The sequence below is a fragment of the Sylvia atricapilla genome, chromosome 1, assembly GCF_009819655.1.
Source record: "Sylvia atricapilla isolate bSylAtr1 chromosome 1, bSylAtr1.pri, whole genome shotgun sequence".
NCBI lineage: Eukaryota > Metazoa > Chordata > Aves > Passeriformes > Sylviidae > Sylvia > Sylvia atricapilla.
The window spans coordinates 2,033,341-2,050,117 of NC_089140.1; the positions used below are offsets into that span (position 1 = coordinate 2,033,341).

The window sequence follows — 16,777 nt, forward strand, 5'->3', positions numbered from 1 at the left end:
ACGTTTCCCCCTCCCACCCCCCGTGCCAAATTCTCAGCGATTTAAATATCCCCGCATGAACTGCATCTCTGGTCTAATTTCCCTAGAATGGGTCTATCTCTCCATCTCGCTCCACACAAACATATCTTTAGGTGTGCGCATGTAAAGCCCTGCGTGTGTGTAAATGGAAATATTCCCTGCTCAGGGAAAATAGAAACGCGGCTCTTAATGAGGATGAAAGCGCATTTTGATTTGAGCTAATGCGGGGTTTGCGAGGCTTCCCCCAACAAAGTCATTAAAAAAAATTGTACCTCTCTTTGTTCCCTGCGAGCCACAGCATTTTTTTTTTATTTTTTTTTTTCTGATTCGCAGATAAAAATTAAAGCGAGTCAAAGGAATAAATAAACTCTCCTCCAGTTCTCTGAACCTTTTTTTTAAAAAAAATAATAAATTCAAAAGTGTCAAAACCCAGGGGGAAAAAAAAAATAACAGGCAGCAAGCAACTAAACCACAAAAAAAAAAAAAAAAAAAAAAAAAAAAAAAAAAAAAGGAAAAACCCTGGAAAAGAGGATAGTTGTTATTCCAGGGAGAAAATATCTCCTCGCTCCTGCCGTGCCTCCATCCCCTCTTTTCCCTCTCCAGCCCCCTTTCAAATGAGCCAGGGGAAGGGGACGCCTGTCAGCTCTGGGTGACACTTTGCTCCCAGCCCCAGCCAGCTTTAACCAATATGTTCCGGAGGAGCAGCAAATCCGACACCACGGAGCAGGAATCGAGGAGCTACATCTTCCTAAAATTAATAATATTAATCATGATTCTTCCCCCCTCCCCCTTTTTTTTTTTTTTTTTTTTTTTTTTTTCCTCCTTTCCACCCTCTGGGGAAAAAAAAAAAAAAAAATCCGAATTTTTGGGACCGCCGAAATCGCCCCCCACCACCGGCGCTGAAAAGAGAGAAATTGGGACAATATGTAGAGGGAGAAATTAAAAAAGAGCTCAATTACTGCTGCCCTGTGGGGTGGATCTGGTGGATGAAGTCGTTCGTAGCAGCGCCTTCCCAATGTCCGGGGCTGGGAATTCCTGGAAATTGGGATGATCTCAAGGAGCCCTTTGGCGATTTGCATGGAAGAAATCGAGGTTTTTTTAGCAGATGTCTTCAGTGGAGCTCTTGGATCTGCGACTGCTTGGACTGGTGGGGAAGGGGAGTGCGTGCCTGGGTGGAAATCTTTTTTTTTTTTTTTTTTTTTTTCATGAAAAAAGGATAAAAAAAAAAAAAGCCCCCCTCAAAAGGAGACCAACCGAAAAGTTTCTGGAAAGTTGCTTCAAATGCATCCCAACGGTCCCCGTGAGGAAATGAGGCTTTGAGAAGAAGAAGAAGAAGAAGACAGAATGGCAAGAAGGAGAAAATTGAGAAAACAATAATTTTTTTTAAAAAAAAAGAAGAAAAAAATCCTTTCACACTTTTTTTTTTTTTTTTTTTTTTCTTTTTTTTTTTTTTTTTTGCATTTTAGTAGCTTCGACCCAGGGAGTGAAATCCGGGCAGGTTGTTATAGCTACCCAAATCCACAGGGGTCCCCCCTGTCTATTTAAACCCCCTAAATCTTCCTTCCCCTTTTTTAAAACTACATTTTATCCCTTGGCTTGTGGGCCAACGTGCCCCCTAATGAGTATTAAAACACTATCTCCTTGCAATTAGCTCATTCCTGACTTCACGCTCCTGATTGACAGAACAAGCCAAAGCATCAGAATTCTCCCTTTGGCAATAAGTGCTGATTGGGTCCTTTTTAAGAGAGCTACTTCAAACTTTTTTTTTTTTTTTCTTCTTCTCTCTCCTTTTTTTTTTTTTCTTTTTTTTTTTTTCTTTTTTTTTTTTTTTTTTTTTTTTTAATATTTGCCTTCAGTGTCTTGGCTGAGAGAAGAGTTTTTTACCTCTCTGAGATTTTTTTTTTTTTTCCTTTGAGACTAGTAGAGGAAGCAAGAGAGAGGATTTACCTGGTCGGGTTGAGTTCACTTCAATTTTTTTTTTCTCTTTTAACTTATTGTTATTATTATTATTGTTATTATTATTATTGCTATTATTATTATTATTATTATTATTATTAAAATAATCATCCTGCCTCAGAAGAAAGGAAGGTTTTTGGCAACTCTGGTTAGAAAAAAAAAAAAAAAAGAAAGACAACTTTTCATCAATGGCCTCTTTTGGATATTTCCTGTTTCTTTGTGGGTTGAGTCAGGCTCTGTCAAGTTACCCAATCTGGTGGTAAGTTTTTATTCTTCTTCTTCTTTTTTTTTTTTTTTTTTTTCGCTCATTTTCATTTATTTCTTCCCCTCCTCTGTGTTTTCTCTGCAACCCCTGCGCTTTAAGATGACTTGAAATTCTCCTTTCGTTGCCACTCAGTGGGATTGTTCCAGCGCCAGCAAGTTCTTAGAACCTGCATTTCACCTCTTTTATTTATGCATTCACTTTGTTTATTTTGACTGGGTTATACCTGATCTCTCCTTCTCCTACTGTAAAGGAGAGAGAGAGAGAGAGAACGAGAGAGGGAGCGATCGGAAAGTTTTGTTGTGTTTTTTTTTTCTTGTTGTTGTTCTATTTTTTTTTTTTTTTTTTTTGCTCTTCCCTGAGTGCTTTGATCCTCTCCCGTGAAGAACAAAAGGCGCTGCCTGAATTAAAAGAGATAATGATACAAGTTGACATGAGCATTTCAAGGTGATTTCGAGCTAGTCAGGTGGAAGGAAGCGAGGAGGGGAGGGGGGAGAAAAAGAAGAAAACTTTCGGGTGGCATTTTTATTACTATTATTATTATTATTATTGAGGAATATTGAGGACTATTTAAGGACTATGGAGGGGTAAATTTTATATATATATATAGAAATAAGGGGGAGGGAATGGGGAGAAAGAGAAAGGAGGTGGAAGCTCCGCCGGCTGGGCTGCGGGAGGCAGAGCAGGAGCGGGGACGGTGCCGGGGGTGATGCTACAGGCGCAAAATCCGCGGCTCTTGCGCTCCTTTTTCCCTTTTTCCCTTTTTCCCCGGCATGCGACGCTTTATTTTTGATGGGGGGGATGAGTTGGGGGGGGGGAAGAATATTATATATTGTGAATAATATCGCCTCTCCCGGTTATTTTTCCTCCTTTCTCCGCGCTTTGCGCCCTTCGCCTTTAAGAGGTTTTTTTGTTGTTTTTTTGGTTTTTTCTCCTCGCTCGCTACCCCCCACCAAAAAAAAAAAAAAAAAAAAAAAAAAAAAAAAAAAAAAAAAAAAAAAAAAAAGGCAAAGCAAATGGTGCTGGGCAAGACATGTAAGTGCACGATCTGCTCTAATTACCCCGCGGAGGTAATTGCGCTCAGGGAAGCCCTAACGCGGAGAGAGAGAGAGAGGCTCCAGCTCCGCGGGGCTCCGCGGGTGGGAGGCTCTGAGTTACCCACAGCTCCGAACCCCCCCCTTAAAAAAAAAAAAAAATTCATCATCATCATCATCATCATCCCCTAGTCCTGTTAATTAATTTTGAAAGCGATTTTGGTGGCTTTGCTCAGCGCCCCCAGCCCGGGATGCGCGCTCGGTCCCCCCCACTCCCTGTCCGCCGCTTGCAGAGGTGAGGGTGTTGAAGGCAGCAGCCTCTCCAACTATTTCAGGTATGTCTGAAAGCAGGGAATTCGTTGGGATGGGAGAAGGAGGTTTAAAAAAAAAAAAAAAAGGAGAAAGAAAACAAAAAAAAAAAAAAAAAAGGCAAGACAATGCAAATGCGTTCTTGGGAAGGCAGGCGGCGAGAGCACCTGGACGGGAGTCATTAAAAAGCAATCTTTTATTCCCAGCCACCATCTAACTTATAATTAGAAACTCTGCTCGCATTCCTGATTGGAGAAGGGGAGCGCATTCCTCTGCTGCTGGCGGGAGAAATATTTCGTGTGTCACCCCGGCGAGGGGAGCGCGGTCCCCCCCTTGTCCCCTCCTTGTCCCCGAACTGCGGGAAAAAACGGGGGAAAAACCCCACAAAACACCCCGGGAAGAAAAAGGAGCTGGGCAGAAAGGCAGGAGGTTTCTCCCCAAGAAACCCTCAGGTGTGTGCGGGGACACGGCGGCACTCGGCGCTTTCAGGGTGATTTCTTTTGGTGGGTTTTATTTCTCCCCCCACCCCTCTCGTCCTTGCCCGGTGTTTCAGACGGTTCTTTGGCCAGGAGAAGAAAAAAAAAAAAAAAAAAAAAAAAAAAAAAAAAAAAAAAGCCCTGGGGCCATGGAAATGCAAAGGAGTCTCGGATTGGGGTGGGGGAGCCGGGAGATGTTACATTGGCTGGCTAAATTCCCCCTCCAGCCACCCCCTTTCCCTCTTTATTGACCCCCCGAGGCAGAGATGAACCCAGGGCCACCCCCGTGGCTGGGGACAGGGGACAACCCTGGAAAAACGTGGGAATGAGGGGTCTGGAAGTGGCCCTGGGGTCCCTGGGATGCTCATCCCAAAGATGGGAGAGAAGTTCTTTTTCTGTTAGGCCAGCCCGGGTAAATTGTTCCCAAATTTACCCAACCCACCGTGCTGCTTTGTTGGAGTTTTAATTGAATTTTCTTCTGTTCTTCCTTTTTTGTGGTTGGGTTCTTTGGGTTTGTTTGGGGGTTTTTTTGGGGGGGGAGAAGAGAGAACCAGGATTTTTTATTTTTTTTTTTTTGGTGTGGTCATGCCAGCAGCAAACATCCCATCCCGAGCATCTCTGGTCTCAAAAAGCCTCACGGTGATTTGGGTGTTTAGAGCAGCAAATCTGTCATTTACCACCCCCACCCCCCAAAAAAAATCGTGCCTCCCCTTCTTCCTCACTAATCGTTTCTAATTAAAGCATCAACTCGTCCTAAAGCACACGGGGCTGTGGGGATTTACACTGTGAGAAAATCGGTGCAAAACAAAAAACAAAACAAAAAAAAAAACCAAAAACAAAAAAAAAAAAGAAAGAAAGCAGGGGCTGAGAAATCATCTTTTCCTGTGGGTTTTGCTTAATTGTCCCCAAAATCAGGGGAAATAGAAATTTCTCAGTGTTGCCCTAAGTTCTGTCTGACCTCTCACAGCTCCTTTGTTGTTTTTTTCTGGAATTGCTGCTCCCACCTGTTCAATCCAGACCGAGCAGATCCCCACGTTCCCTGGGAGCTTTGGGGGGGAAAGTTCAGTGGAGGAAAAAGGGCAAAAAGGATCCCTTGGAGCAGCATCACTCCATCCGTGGTGATGCTCCCTGAGTCCCTCAAAACCAGCAAACAACTCATTTACAGACAGCGGCTTTGACGACAATGGTTTCAAAATAATCCGAGGAGAAGGGCTGATTGCCATTGGGATTGATGAGTTTTAGGGATTTTCTGGTGAGGTTTTTTGGGGTTTTTTTTTGTGTGCCACAGAAACTCCACAGGATTTTCTCCAGTGCAGAACTGAGCTGCTCAAGCTAAAGCAGCTCCTGGGAGCAGCAACAGGCTCTTCTTCCACACCCAGGGGGCCAGATTAACAGCAAAAGTCAGATCGTTTTCGGGTTTTGCTGCTTTTCTTCAGTGTTGGTGCTGCTCATTTTTTGGTTCTGTTTTTTTTTTTTTTTAAATATATATATATAATAATAAAAAAGAAAGATTGGAATGAGTGAAGGAAGGCTGAGGGAATTCCCAAGCAAAATTCGTGGCTAAGGGAGGATTAAATGTGACCTGTTCCCTGTCCTGAGGATCTGTGGAGAGTCACAGGAGCAGCGAGAACAGAATTAAAACTTTTCCCAGCTGACTTGCACTGCCTTGACCCACTCCACATGGAATGGGGAAAAAAAACCCAACAACTTTAATTTCATTGATTTGATTTTATTTTAATCCGTGCTAAGTGGCCTGACTTGGTCTGAACAGAGCCAGTGGGCAGAAATGATGGAGGAGGGAGAAGGGCTGGATTTAGGAAGGGGTAAAAAAAAAAAACAAGTTAATAAGAATTAACACAGAGATTCCATGATGGGAATCTCAATGTCCTGCAGCCCAGGATGCTGCTCCTGGGGGAGAGGATCCCAGGAGGGGCTGAACTGGAAGCACAGGGAGTTCTCTTTGCTGTAGGAAAAACAAACTGGCATCACTTCTCCTGGGTGTGAGGCGGCTTTGGGACGTGTGTGGTTAAATTCTGTGCCTGGAGAAGGACGGGAAGAGGAGTTGTAATGGAACAACAGGCACTGGCTGGGGTCTGATGAGGTGACATCGCTCTGGGGGACAGGGTCTGGCCTCTGTCTGGGCCTGGGGGAGCTCCTGTGTCCCCTGTGCTGCTCTCACAGCTCCTGTGTCACACCCAGAGTGGTGTGGGACGGGATCAGCCCCCTGAGAAACTGGGAATATCAGTGAGCTGGGTCCCTGGAGGTGCCTGGTCTGGGGAAAAGGATGTGGAAAACTGGGAATATCAGTGAGCTGTGTCCCTGGAGGTGGCAGGTCTGTGGAAGAAGATGTGAGAGATGTGGAAAACTGGAAAATAGCATGAGCAGTGGCCCTGGAGGTCCTTGGTCTTTGGAGGAGGATGTGGAAAACTGGGAAATATCAGTGAGCTGTGTCCTTGGAGGTGGCAGATCTTGGGAAGAGGATGTGGAAAACTGGGAATATCAGTGAGCTGTGTCTCTGGAGGTGGCAGGGCTGTGGAAGAAGATGTGAGAGATGTGGAAAACTGGAAAATAGCATGAGCAGTGGCCCTGGAGGTCCTTGGTCTTTAGAGGAGGATGTGGAAAACTGGGAAATATCAGTGAGCAGTGTCCCTGAAGACAGCAGATCTTGGGAAGAGGACGTGGAAAACTGGGAATATCAGTGAGCTGTGTCCCTGGAGGTGGCAGGTGTGTGGAAAAGGACGTGAGGGCTGTGGGGATGTGTGTGGAGACGTCTCCCTGCCTGTGGCCTGGCTCTGCTCTCAGTGCCCAGCCCTGCCCACAGCAGCCCCGTGCATTTCCTCACCCGTGCAGGATGGAGCTGTGATGTCCTGCAGGATTCCCTTTCTGTGAGAGCTGGGGAAGAGGGGTCTAAGGGAAAGGGATCTAAGAGCTCTTTCCATCTGTATTTTTTTTGCATTTCAGGAAAGGTGGAGGCTCCAGTGAGCCCTGCCAACAGCAGGGACATCGCTCCAGCAGTGCAGCACCTGAGTCTGTCCCTGTTCTGTGCCATCACCAGGGCAGGGGCTGTGCAGGGATGAGCTCCTCCCTTGTGCTCTCTGTTCTTTTTTTGGGATCTGTTCCCCTCAGCGTGGCTGGAGCAGCCTTCACTTTAAAGTGAGTGAAACCCAGGCCGGGTTCTGTCTCCCAGGAGAAGCCCCAAACCCTTGTGTGCTGCACACCCAGCCCTGGCAAGGCAGAGCTTTGGCAGAGAGGAGGGTGAAGGTTGTTTTCCATGACAGGAGAGAGGCAGAGCCCTGGGAGGTCACCTGAGGGACAGCCCCGTGCTGGCACCAGGGCTCCTGGAGCAATCTCTAGAGCTCAGAAGTATGAATTGCATCTCCTCATTCTCTGCTCCGAGGTGCTGGAATTCACCTTCGTCCCCTCCCCTCGTGCTGCAGGTTGTGGTGAGATGTGAAAATCCAGCAGTGTGGCAGTGAACTCACTCTGCATCCAGCCCTGTCCCACCCTTTTTGATTTGCCCCTTTTGTATCCCTGTTACAGCAGGAGCTGCGCCAGCCCTGGTTTGGCAGGACAATAATCACAGGATGATGGTTTAGGCCTCTCTCAGACACCAGTTTGGGTTTGGGATGGGTGGTTTGCACCCAGGCAGCAGTGGAGTGCAGGGAAAAGGGTCAAAGGGGACTTTTCTGTGTGGATCTAAGTGGTAAAAACCAGCTCTTGCCCATTCCGTGCAGAGGATGCTGTGTGCAAAGGGGAAGGGAAATCATTTCCCATCTCCCTCTTTGTGGTGGGACTGAGGAAACAAACTCTGATGGTGTTTGTGTAGCTCCTGGCACAGCCCAGTTGTGGTGGGATGAAATGACTGCACCAAGATCACACCAGGAGGTGTTTTCTCAGCAGGAACTGAAAAATTTTGCAAGAAGTCTCTGTTTGAAACAAGGGGAGGGCTGGGACTTTCCTAAAGAAAATCCCAAATCCCTCATCTGCTCAGCTTTCAGACTCATTTTATCAAATTGTGTTCTTCTGCTACCTCTTAATCGACTTTTTCTTTCCATTTTAAGAGGACTTTGTTAGATAAATTAACCTGGAAACCAGCAGCTTGATATTCAAGGCATTGGATCCAATAAAGGAATTGCAGGAAGGAATTGCCTCCAATAAAAAAAGCCTTTCCTAACTAAGATAAAGAAAAGGGAATCCTTTTGTTCCCCGGCTGTTTCCAGGTGACCCTGGAGGTAAAAGGTAAAACCTGTCCTTTGCAGACAGTGGAACACCCCTGAGAATTTGCACTGAGGAAGTTTTGAGCACTTGGAATAATTTGGGTTGGAAGGAGCCTTTTAAAGACCATCTGGTCCTGTGGTGGGCAGGGATATCTCCAACCAGAGTAGCTGGAATTGAGGGATGGGAATTGCACTGTTGTCTGTTGGGCCAAAAAAAAAAAAAAAAAACCCCAAAAAGACTTTTTGACCATTCCTCCTAAAAGGTTCAGGCTGGAGGAGCCTTGATCTTTACTGTGGTGTCTCCTAGAAAAGGGAAGTCAAGGATTGCTGACCGCAGCAGGGGAAAGCAGGCTGACTCACTGGTGCCTCCATCCCAAACCTGCGGGATCCCTTTCTTGCTGCATCCTGCTTCCATCCCACCCGGCTGCTGCTTCTGCATCCCCTGCACCAATTCCTGCACCTCTGCTGCTCAAGCAGGAGGAGGAGATTATTCCACCTCATCAGGAGTAAATAGTTTTGTTTTTTGGTTTGTTTTTTTTTTTTTTTTTTTTCCCTCGGCATGCTTGGGAGCGCAGGAAAATTGCAGCGAGACAATCCCGGGGCTTGGTGCAGGAAAATCCCACCGGGACAATCCTGGGGCTTGGTGCAGGAAAATCCCACCGAGACAATCCTGGGGCTTGGTGCAGGAAAATCCCACCGGGACAATCCTGGGGCTAGGTGCAGGAAAATCCCACCGGGACAATCCTGGGGCTAGGTGCAGGAAAATCCCACCGGGACAATCCTGGGGCTTGGTGCAGGAAAATCCCATCGGGACAATCCTGGGGCTTGGTGCAGGAAAATCCCACCGAGACAATCCTGGGGTTTGGTGCAGGAAAATCCCACCGGGACAATCCTGGGGCTAGGTGCAGGAAAATCCCACCGGGACAATCCTGGGGCTAGGTGCAGGAAAATCCCACCGGGACAATCCTGGGGCTTGGTGCAGGAAAATCCCACCGGGACAATCCTGGGGCTAGGTGCAGGAAAATCCCACCAGGACAATCCTGAGGCTCGCTCTGGGCTTTGCCCTTTGCTCAGTCTGGTTGGAGCTGGCGATTCAAATCGCCGGGGCGCATTTCAAAGAGGTTTTTTTGTCCGTGATGAGAGCGTTTGGCAAGGCTGGCACAGGGAGGTGAGAGGGGAATCCTGCGGGCACTGAGAAATCAGCGGGGATGGACTTGTCCCTCCATCATCCAAAATTCCCTTCCCAGGGCACCAATCCCTTCCCAGGCTTGGGCTCACGGCAGTCCCCAAGGAAAAGTGTGGTTAGAAAGAGAGGAAGAGCATGAGGAAGGTCTGGAGGCTGGGAAGGAGAAGGTTCCACAGGTTTCTGGTGATGTGGAGCCGGGTGATGTCAGCCCGGCCAGGCTGGCCCTGGGATCAAACCCGCTGGAATGAGGGGGACAGGATGGGAAAAGGACAGGGGGAGAAGCGCTGGGCAGAGCACACAGCTCCTGTCCATGTGCTCAGCCCCAAAGCTGCAGCAGGAGTGTCCCCAGCCCAAAAATGGGCTAAAACCAGCTCTGAAGTCTCTAAACCCGGCTCTGCTGTTCTGGCATGCACCCAGGGACAAAGGCCAGAGCCAGGACAGGTCAGGGAGGCTTAGCACTGGAACTGGAGGGACCCTCAGGCAGGAGCCTTCCCTTGGGGTGTCCATCAGGGTGTCCATCATTGTGTCCATCAGTGTGTCCATCAGTGTGTCCATCAGGGCTTTGCTGGAGCAGGTCTGGGTTGCTCTTGCAGAAAAGCCACTGGTGAAACTGTCCATGCCAAGTGTTTCCATCTCCCCTGTGTCACTCACGATGCTCTTTCCCCCTTTTGTCCCTTTGAAAGTGGCAGGATTTGTTGTAAACCCTGTCGTCATCTCAGCACAACCTGTATAAAAATCCATCAGTTCAGGAGTTCACTGGGAATTCCACCGGAACTCCCCCCCCAAAAAAACCGAGGGGAGGGAAGAACCGATACATTAACTCCCTTGTTCTGAACTCCTAACATAGGGCACGGCTTTCAAAAGCAGCCCGGGAGCCGGGGCACAGCGTTCTGCATCACAAAGGTGATGTTTGTCCCTCTTCCCGGTTTGTCACCTGCATATTCACAGTCCCCTTCCCATCTGGGTGCTGCTGCTGCCCCGAGAGAGCTTTGCATTTGTAGGGAGCGGGTCATCAAAGGAGTTCAAGGTGCCTTTGGTCTCCTCCTCAGCGCAGTTTCTGTGCCGGTGTTAAACCAGACAGTTTTTCTCCTGCGGATACGGTGATAATCATTAGCAGGGAGGCTGTTGCTCTTTCCCGAGGTATTTTCCTTCGTGCTGGGAAATTCTTTCCTCCTCTGTCGCACCTTTGGGCTCTCAGGCGTCACCAGCAGAGTCACATCAGAGCAGCTGAGCTGGTTCTCTTCCCACATCACCGACCTTGCCAGGGATTCCCGGTGTCTGGGATGGTCATTTCTCCTCTCCCAGGGCTTCTGTAGGCTCCAAGTGTGGTGGAGAAATCTCAGAAAGTTCCTCAGCTGTTCCTCGAGCCCAGGCCCTCACGTTTCCTGCGGTTCCTCACAGCTTTGGGAGCTTTCCTGCTTTCCAGGCATCATTCCCAGTGTTCCCAGTGCCTCCCTGGAGTGGCATCCAGCCCAGAGCTGCAGATGCTCAGGTTCCCATCAGGAGCCCATGCACAGGATTTACTGCCTTGGTGACATCCTGGTCACCCTGAGAGGCCTGGCAGGGACTGATACACAACCCCCTGGTGACCTGCTGCTGTCTGGGCAGCAGCTGGAGAGCAGCCAGGAAAATAGCTCAGCACCACTCTGTGTCCATCTGCAGGCAGCTGAGCAAAGCTTCGGGGTGGAATTCACTTCCCCCATCACGTGTCCGCAGTTTTGGTGTCTCCATCCACGCCAGGGGCTCCTGGCTCCTTTCTTGGAGGAGAGCTAGGAGCTTTCTTCTGGGCCAATCCATGTCTCAGGTGGTTTTGACTGGTGAAATCCTCTGTGCCAGGGGAGGAGCTGAGATCAGCTCAGGGCAATCTCCCCCAAAATGTCATCCAGGTTTAGTCAGAATATACCCAAACCAAAAGCCTTTTGCACACTTGCCTATTTCCTAGTTGTTAAAATCCATAATTCCTGTTGTCAGGCTCAAATTCGCATGGGTCAAATCAAGTCCTGGGCTTTTTATCCATCATTTCCCTGTATTTTATAATCTCAGTGGTGCATTGGAATGGGTGCAGGAACATTCATGACACCCAGGCTGGTACTAAAAACCTCTAGACCCTCTCCTGAGGAAATTCATGTTCTGTCCTGTCCCAGCCCAGCAGTTTGGGGGGTTTGCAGCTTCCTCTGTAACATATTCAATCCTACCTTTAATCCAGGGAACAAATGCATCTTCCTCGTGCTCTTCAGACACATCCAGAGTCTCCCACCAACCCCCCCAGTCACACCCACAAGTCATCACCTCAGGATTGTGATAGAACTTTCTCTCAAAACCTAACCAGAGAGCTAAAGTGGTCTCCCTGTGGCCCTGCCCTGACAGTCATCTTGTCAGAGGGACACAGCCACACGTGTTTCTGCATTTCTAGAATTCCTCTAACTTTGCTGTCAGGTCTCTGAAGTCAACCCCTTTCCCCTTTTCCCAGTCTATGCCTCTTCATTTCGCTTTACACGTTTTTATTTCCTCTGTGTTTCTGCCGGAAGGTGCAGCTTTACGGTGAAAGTTTTGCACTCTCACCTGGCCAGGGCAGGCAGCTTTATCCTGCAGAGCTGCCACCGTGGGATGGAGCAGGGAGAAAAAGGCAGAGCCCATCTCTGCTGAGGCTGAGCCAAATCCAAACTGCCCTGGGCAGAGCAGCAGCTCCCTGTGCTCCCAGAGGGGTGCACCTTGTCTAATAGAGATATTGGAATGGAAATCCTTGAACAGCAGCCAAGCTTTCCATTCAGCCTGTCCCTCTGCCCCCATGAGAACAACAGCAGGGCCTGTGGCTAGACAGGCTTGTGTGGCATGCCAGAAAACAAGGGAGAAATCCCCTTTTTTAGTTTTGTTTTGTTTTGTTTTGTTTTTTTCCTGCTGAAGCTGGGAAGAAATGGGACAGTCTGGACAGGGAAATAGCACTGGGCATGGGATAAGATTGGCAGGATTTACTGGGAGACCCACAGCTCCTCCAGAGATACAAAAATCTGGTTAATGCTGGGTATTTTTTTATGGGGGGGAGATCCATGATTGGTTTTTATCCCTCCTGGAGGGAGAACCTTTCCTGAATAATTTACAGTGAAATTTCCTTTAGAGTTAGTGGTGAGAGGTGAGATACAGCTCATGTGACATCTGTCAGACTTTTATTTTGGGGTGAGATGACTCCCATCCCAGCCGTGCCAGTTTCCCAGCCATTGCCTGGAAGAGGATCCTGGATGACTGGGACAAAAATATCTCCCTTTAGACAGGTCAAGTTTGGCTTTGAAACACTCCTAAGCATTAGGAGCATCTATCTGTGATCCACATAGACATGTGGAGTGCTGAAAGAGGGTATTTCCATTGGAAGACCCTTCAGTGTCAATCTGCAGTGACCAAATGACCCTTAAAGAACTCTTCACTTGGAGTCCTGGTGCTGTTTCCCACAGATGTAGAAAAATTTAGAGAGAATCCAGTATCTCAGAAGGGCATTTGAGGGGAATCCTTGTGAAGTTTCAATCCACAAGAATTGAAGGTCGTGGGAAGAGCCATGGAGGTGAATTTGGTGTGGAATAAGTTGCATCAGTGATCCAGAGCAGGAGAGCTGGGGGCCACCCTGTGCATTTGGGGTGGTGAAGATCCACCCTGAAGGCTCTGGGGACAGCGGATCCCAGAATCCCAGAATGATTTGGTTTGGAAGGGACTTCAGAGCCCATCCAGTGCCACCAGCAGGGACACCTCCCACCATCCCAGGGGGTTCAGAGCCCCATCTTTTGATATATTTTGATATATTCTATTCTTTTCCTGCAGTGAAGGGTTCAGGGGCTGGGAAGCTCAGCCCAGCCTCTCCCCTTCCCCGGCTGACTGCAACAACGTGAGCTGATTTATTAAATCCTCAGGGAAAGGAACTGGCAGCCCCATCTCCAGGGCTGTGCTTGGGTCATCCCCTGGCAAGATTTGCTGCTGGAAGTGCTCAGACAGAACAAGAGGCTGGGTGGGAAGGACAGGAGGGAAGTTCAGGGCTACTTGGACACCAAATTTGTGCTTTATGCCTCAGACTCATTGATGGCATTGGCTGCAGCGTGATCAATTAGCTGATTTTATTGAGCTGCCCCTTGCCTGTGGCTGGTCCAGGAACACCCACAGCTCGTTCTGAGCGTGAGGAAAAGTGGATTAGCTCTGTTGCTTTTTCTGAAGTGCTTCTTTCCTCTGCCGTGCTGCAGAGAGGACAGGCTTTGAGCCGCACAGATTCAGCTGTCTAGCCCTCAGACACCTTGGGTTTAACTGAGATCCATCCCACACTCGTGGGTTTGCAAAAATAGGCGTGAGCGCCGTTAAATCCGGGCATCATCTCATCCATCCCCACGTGCTCCAGGCTGGAGCAAATCTCCCGGAATGAGAGCGGTGAAGAAGTCAGGGGTGTAAATTAACTCAGTTAACTCTGACTCACCGCCAGTAGGAATATCATCTGCACAAGGAAGGGTTCTTTTTTTTTTTTTTAATGGCTGCTTTTTTTTTTTTTTTTTTTTTTTTTTTTTTTTTTTTTTTCCCTAGCAGGATGGGTCATGGATATTAGGGGATGGATTGCAAAACCTCAAAGCCACTTGCAACAGAGGACCGAGGGCACAGTGGGCACGGGTTTTTTTTTTGCCTGGGAGGAGAGTGCACAGCCCAGACAGATGGGGCAAACAGAGTTGAAAGAGAATAGATAAGGCGCATTAGCAGAAGATTGGGGATCAGACAGGGAAATGCTAATTCGGTGGCCACTGAAAGGCCTGGTGTAAGTTGCCCACGGGCACATCGCAGGTCTGTGATCCCGAGTCCGTGTGTCCTGCTGACTCACCGTGTAGTCTGCTGCTGAATGAAAGGGTCAAGCTCAGCCCAGAGCAAGGCAGGCACTTCCCAGCACAGCTAACAGAGCCACCAAAACTGCACTAAAACTGCACTAAAACTGCACTAAAACTGCCCTGCTGGCCAGAAGAGTCTCCAAATTCTAACAGGAGTCAGAATTCTATACTAATAGTCTAAATAAATTCCACGCTGATTCAGGGTTTGTATAGACTGGCTCGAATTTCCAGCCGTGGATACCTTGGTGGTGTCTGCCAGCAGCATGAGGGTGGTGATGGCTCCTGCTGCCCCTGACACTGGGATTCAGAATAAATTGAGGAATTCTGTCCTGCAGACAGGCTCCAGAAATCAGGGAAATCAGGCTCTTGTTGGATTCTTGCATGCAAGAGCCCGTTTTGGCAAGCCTTGGTACCAGAAGGGCAACATGCACAACCTTGACTACCTAATGCACTGCAGGCTTTGTGATTTACCGGGGGAAGAGGTGATTCAGGAGCTGAGACACATCCTTGGACAGGGGACCTCTGGCCAGGCTTCTTCTCTGCCCTTCTCAAGCCTCAACAAATAGCTGGGTGTCCTGGACAGAGGAGACTCAGAAAGGTGGAAAATGAGAGTTTTCTGCAGGCCCTGACAGGGACAGATGCTCCAGATCCCACTCCAAGGGACACCGTGGGGTCACTGCCCCATATCCCACTGCAAGGGACACTGTGGGGTCACTGCCCCATATCCCACTCCAAGGGACACTGTGGGGTCACTGCCCCACATCCCATTCCAAGGGACACTGTGGGGTCACTGCCCCACATCCCACTCCAAGGGACACTCTGGGGTCACTGAGAAGAGCCAGGAGGAGAAGCTGGGCCAGATTTACCTTTGCCTCACTGTTTAAATTTTAAAAATCCCCAACAATTTTTGGGTGAGGAGATAACCTCGGCAGGACAGGTGTGAGGCAGCGTGGCAGGGACCACGGGACAGGAGTTTAGGGCTGTTCCCTCTGCTGTGGGGCTGTGCACATCCCATCCCGGGGAGTCATCCCAGCTCCTGGGCACTCCATGGAGGAGGGCTGGCACATCCTGGCTGCGACTCAGCTGCCCTATCCGTGTCAATCTCGGCAGGAAAGCATCTCTCCCTGTCGGGGATCAGCAGAACAGAGATGACCACTTGGGAGCCCGACTCCTGCATGAGCAAGGTTAGGTCAGATGATTCAATTCCCTGGTGCCCAAATCCTTAAACTCCTCCTTCCCTTGGACAAGGAATTTGTATTTCTACAAAAGCCTCTGCTTTTTGGGTTCTGTGGTGTTTCAGTGTGGAGAAAAGTGCTCTTGCAAAAGGATCATTTGTCAAAGGTTTTGTCATTTGGGCTGAGTTTTTGTAACCAGTAACGAGGTGCCAAGTGGAGGCACCTTGACAGAGACCACCCTCAAAACCAATCAGGATTCTGATCCTGAAATCCCTGCAGGAGGACTCACCAACTCGACTCCTGTTGCCTTCCGAGCTTCTCGTTTTCATGCCTCTGCTGACCTTGCAGATAAGATCTGCACAAATTTATTCATACTCTTGTGCTGTCTGGTCCTCGAATTCCCAGACTGTTTCTGTTACTGTGAGTGAGGAAGAGGTGGGTTTATCTTCAATTTCCTTGATCTTAGAGATGTCAGGAGAGGTGCCTGGCGTTTTCTTTGATGCCAGAAGAACAGAGTGGCATCAATATAATGGAAGAGTGAGGGAAGTGATGTGAACCCTGAACTGACTGAACTTCAGGTCTCCACACAGGTTTTGCTATTAAATCTGTCTGGGTGCTAAGTTAGGCATGAACTTAGCCCTGGGCATTACTGTGCTGAGTTAGACTTCATTATTAATCTTAGGAAAGAATAGACAGAGACGTCTCAGGTGTAATTTGTGCAATTTTCAGCCACGTTGACCCTTTTTTTCCTGTGAAATTCAGGCCTTTCCAAAGGGCTTTTATGCAGTAAAAGCTGTAATTGCTTGTGCAAAGGACTGATTTCCTTCAGGCCCGGGAGGGGGACCCAGGCTGGGCTCAAGGAGGGGCTCCTGGAAGGGCTCTCAGATCCATTTCTGCTCTAATCCACCTCTCAGAACTCGTTTCTACATGATCCAAGGTTGAAGCAATCCTGCTGCCTGTTTGTCCACGTGATGACATTTAGACCTCTTGGCCTCATGAGCTTCATTTGGCAGAGGTCCTGAAAAATGTCAGATATCCACAAATCTCACCAAAACGGGCAGTCACATGGGGTAGAAATGTGAGCAGAGGCAGAAGGGTGTGAGTATGTGTGTATCTGTGTTCCCTGGGCATCCTAAATCCAGACAGAAGAGTCAGTTGCAGTGCCCACAGAACGACTCCTTGTTCTGTTCATTTTTTTCATTTCACCTTCTGTTCCGTGGAATTACAGAGCACCGGAGGGTTTGGGATGGAAGAGACCTCTGAGGTCATCCAGTTCCAACCCCCTGCGATGGGCAGGGAT

The 16,777-nt window shown here is 48.5% G+C and overlaps 1 protein-coding gene across 1 annotated transcript in view; it reads left to right on the top strand.

The window, feature by feature from the left end:
• Window positions 1-1,820: 1,820 nt before the first annotated feature.
• WNT3A (Wnt family member 3A) overlaps window positions 1,821-16,777 on the top strand; it is an 89,748-nt gene continuing 74,791 nt past the window's right edge. The window contains exon 1 of the mRNA XM_066313433.1: window positions 1,821-2,233. Within this exon, the coding sequence (XP_066169530.1) occupies window positions 2,163-2,233 (71 nt within the window). The 5' untranslated portion in view covers window positions 1,821-2,162. The remainder of the gene's footprint in view (window positions 2,234-16,777) is intronic.